Here is a 4674-nt window from a genome sequence, read left to right as displayed (position 1 = left end):
ATTTTGTAATATTTACTAATCAACTAATTGAAGGCTAACATATTATTGCCTAATTAACATGATGAAAAACTCAATACAATTATGAATATATATAAATTAGAATCACATTTAACGTGTATTATAAAAATATTTAAAATTACTTATTTTTATTTATAATATTCAAAAGTTATATAAAGAATTAAAAATAAGTGGTTGTAAATATTTTTAAGACACGTTAAATGTACTTTAAAATTCAAAACATGAAACAAATATTTCTATATACTAAGATAATAATATGTTGTGGATTGATCATGAGCAAAATCTAGCAGACTTGAGTACTAATGGATACATGAAGGAATTAGAATAAGTGAATCTGATGATTTGAGTTGAGGCCAAAGATTTGCCGGCATTGACCAAGCAATCATCATAAGAGAGCCTCTTAAACAATGTTGGGTTGATGATTCTTGCAGATGCAAACCAGCCACAGTGAAGGTGTATGTCATGAGGAGCACAACCAGATACACAAGTGTTCACTATTTGCACTATGTATTCTGGGATTCCAGATGTTGAATATTTGCTTTGTGATATGCTTATGTCTTTGCTTGTGCAAGAACCTCCAAATAAAATCAAACCCACACAATGTCAAAATAAACTCGAATCTTATCCTACTGGGTAGAGTCTGTTACTAATAGCATAATTATGAATTACATATTATTATGGAAGATAAATTTTTATTGGATAATATTAAAATAAATATGAATATTATCTTACTATATAGAATCGGCTATAGAATAGTTGTAAAATAAATACCATGGAACATGAATTTTCTTGAAATGGGATGTGGAAGCCTTGAACCATTTTTTGGTTGATGGAAAGAAAGAAGAATCTGGGGTGAATGACGACCTGAAAATTAAAGTTACCATTATGATAAAATCCTAAGCATTTTTTAAAAGAATAATAATAAGAGACTGAGACACTATAATATAATAGGTTAAGAGGATTAATTTTTACCTGAATAATGCATTATTTTTCCAACATCATCACAAAGCACAAGGGGTATTATTGTGATGAAGCAGAGGAAGATAATAAGAGGATAAGTAAAAGAGTTTGTGATTGTCATGTTAAGCTTGTTGTTGGATGCAACAATGATAGATGAATGATGAGTTCTTTAATTTGCTTATTTTCCAAACTAACTAACTCCTAAAAATTTTGAAGATTGAAAGAGAGAGAGGAAGTAGGGTTTGTAGGGTTGGTGATTCCTAAGTGCTACATATGCACAAGAATGGTATAATGGCGATGATGGTGATGAGTAAGTGTGTGAGGTAGTATTCCTTTATTCTTGGCTTAATGACATTCATATCATAAGGGTTTTGTTATTTACATTTAATTTCTTACTTCAATTTTACAACCAGACAAAGCCAATAATTGATAAGTAAATGACATATATTTTAAAACGCCTTTAAATAAAGATATCTCGTTTATTAAATAGATTATAATATATTAGATTTTTAACGAGTGATATAAATTAAAAGTGCTATATTTTTGAAATCCTTAATTTAACTCTAATACCAATTTTTTAATTTATTTTAAATTTAAATTTTTAACAAAAAAATTATTAAAGGATTGTTTTATTTTTTATTATTTTCATAAATTTTATAATATTTTTTTTTCTTTCATTTGATTATTATTTTTATATTTTTTCTCATTAACAAATTCAATAAATTTTTACGAGTTGAACTTTTTATTTATAATTTCTTTGATAAAGATTTATATTTTAATTTATTAATTTTTATTATTAATTATTCTATTTTTAGTATATTAATTTTTATTTATTTTTAAATTCTTTAAATAAAATTTATTGTGAAATTGAGATTTTAGAATAAATAATTATATATTGATTTAAGAAATTCAGTCTCAATTAAAATTAATATTAGTTAAATTATTAATATAACTTTTTAAAATATTTAATTTTATTTATAATTTATATCTTGTTATTAATTTATGTTTCTTAAAGTATTTTTTTTAATAATGGTCAAACAGACAATTTTTTTAAAAAATATTTTTATATCAGTGGTGCCCTTAATATATACCGGAGCCGTAAACCTAATCAATCACATTAATGATTTTGTTTACATTGCAAAGATATTTGTATTAGAGTATACCTAGTTATCTTTTAAATATTATTTTTTATTTAATTTTTTTAATATTAATTTAAAAAAATTAAATAAATACGTCCAAATAGATTTATTATTTTTTTAATTTAAAAACAAATTAAAAAAATAAAATAACCAAATTAAAATTTAAAATTTTAAATTTAAATCTTCTCAATACTAACATATCCTAAATAAAATTCTAATTTTTACTATTTTATTAATTTTGAGTTTAAAATATTAGTATAATTTGAATGTATAATGATTTAATTTTAGATATATTCATGTTATTCATGTTAATATTAGATGTATTAGAGTTCTTGCTGTGTCATTTTTAATTTTTCAGAAACTAAATATGAAAATATTATTGTTCTTACAAGTGTTCAAAGCTTAAAAATTTTAGATATGTTCAAATACATAGTGAAAAAATTCAATTAATAATAAAATAAGATATAAATTTTTTTTTTTTTGAATTTTGGATATGTTTATTTTATTTAGAGTAAATGTTCTTTTCGATCCTTAACCATTTACCCAATGGATATTGTGCCCCCTAACGATTATATAAACACAAATTGGTCCTCATCTACTTTCATATTTGTTCAATCCAACCCCTGAAACCGATTAACAGTAGGTCAACGCTGACGTGTCAGGTAATTATATTTACGTGGCTTTGTCTCATTTGTAATAGAGACAAATCGCCTCCTAATTAAGCCCCTTAACCATCTCCCTCCTCCGCTTCATCCGCTCCTTCTCTGCCATCGCCTCCTCCCTCTTCCTTTGAAACTCTCTCTCCCTCCTTTTCTCCCTCTTCTCCATTGCCTCTCTCAACTCTAAAATTCTAACCCCCAATACCCCGAATCCGCCTCACCTCCTTTCCGGAATCATCATCAAAATTACTGTATTCATTTCTCCTCATCCTCATCACAATCTATCATTATTGTCATCAATAATATTATTATTAGAATCCAAAAATTCAAAAACCAAAAAACGTAATCACACTAAAGAATTATTTTGGTTGCTTGGAGGAAAAAATCTATTTGTTTTTTAAAAAAATTACTAAAAAAATAAAGATTAAAAAAAATGTAAAGTTTGAGTGTTAAAATAAATAAAACTGAGGATGATATTGTGGCGGTGGTGGTAGTGGTGAGTGATGAAGAAAATTGAGAAAATAAAAAAAAATGCATAGAGAGAGGAAAGGGAGGAGAGGAGGGAGAGAGAGTTTAGAAAATTATAAAATTTTTATTAATCACCATGCATAAATGGTGGTGATGATATTGTTAATGACGATGATGATTGTGAGTGCAGTAGCGGTGACAAAGAGAAAGGATCGGAGGTAGAGGGAGGAGTGTGAGTGTGGTGGCGGTGGAGAAGAGGGAGAAGAGGAAGAAAAAAGAGTTTCGGAAGAGAGAAATGGTTAAAAAGTTTAGGAGGCGATTTGTCCCTGTTACGAAAGAGACGTTACCTGACACGTAAGCGTTAACTTATTATTAATCGGTTCTAGGGGCTGGATTGAATAAATACGAAAGTTGATGGGGACCGATTTGTGTTTTTATAATTATTAGGGAACGCAATGTTCATTGAATAAATGGTTAAGGACCGAAAAAAATTTTTACTCTTTTATTTATTTAGTTTTGGATGTATTTTCAATGTTCATTATGTTCCCAAGTTCCTATATAAATTTTTTGAGATGAATTTTAAATGTATTATTAAAATATTTAGCGTGCCTTCTTATAATTTATTTTGAAAACTGATGTGAGTTTACAAATTTTACGTGACAAGTATAATAATAAATTAAATAAAAATAATAACGATTTCTTAAAATAGAAAATATGATTAATTAAAATTAAATAATAAAATATTAAATTTAAAAATTGAATAAAAAATAATATTTAAATGATGAATAAATTTTTTTGTATTGTAAATAATAATAATAATAATAATAATAATAATAATTGGTGTTCAATTTGTGTTTTTTTTTTCTTTTTATCGAAGATAGGAAACTTGAACTCGCGATCTGTTAGGTGAGTATGAAGAGACTATATCATTTAAACTATAACTCATTAGCATTTAATTTGTGCCAGTTTAAAATTTAAAAATAAAATAAAAAATATATTTAAATAAATGGTGACAAATTAAGTGTATAAAAACAAAACACATGTACAAATATCAATTTCTAATGTCAAAGTTAAGAGTCCTATAATTTTCTAAATTAAAGATATATTTGAACACAAGGTAAAATTTAATGTATATATATGGATCAAGTCACTGTATAGGTAAATTGTGATAATATATGAGAGAAATATTTAATTTTACTAACAACCAAAGATTTATATATAGTTCTTAGTTTAATGTTACCTGCAGAAAATGAAGACGACGATCATTAAATGCAGAATGACAGATTAAGATGGCCCTCTCTGCTGCCAACTAAGAAGTACTAAAAGAAAAACTGTGACTGACTCGAAGCAGTTTTTAATTTCCCCTCATGTACCATACCACACACATATTTTAATTTAACTGTTCAGGTAAGTTTGCATTCTTTATTAAT

General features: G+C 25.9%; 1 protein-coding gene across 1 annotated transcript; it reads right to left on the bottom strand.

The window, feature by feature from the left end:
* Nucleotides 1-288: 288 nt before the first annotated feature.
* Nucleotides 289-1139, bottom strand: LOC148566747 (TPD1 protein homolog 1-like). The gene is made up of 3 exons (XM_088484415.1): nucleotides 991-1139; nucleotides 790-882; nucleotides 289-593 (listed from the first exon to the last, which is right to left on the bottom strand). Exons 1-3 carry the CDS (start codon nucleotides 1097-1099, stop codon nucleotides 289-291), a joined length of 507 nt encoding a protein of 168 aa, XP_088340541.1. The 5' UTR covers nucleotides 1100-1139.
* Between the last annotated feature and the right edge of the window lie 3535 nt (nucleotides 1140-4674).

This window comes from Arachis ipaensis, chromosome B4 (assembly GCF_059453495.1).
Source record: "Arachis ipaensis isolate K30076 ecotype BB chromosome B4, ASM5945349v1, whole genome shotgun sequence".
Taxonomy (NCBI): Eukaryota; Viridiplantae; Streptophyta; class Magnoliopsida; order Fabales; family Fabaceae; genus Arachis; species Arachis ipaensis.
The sequence above is the reverse complement of the archived record's forward strand: the minus strand, read 5'-3'. Positions and strand labels throughout refer to the sequence as shown.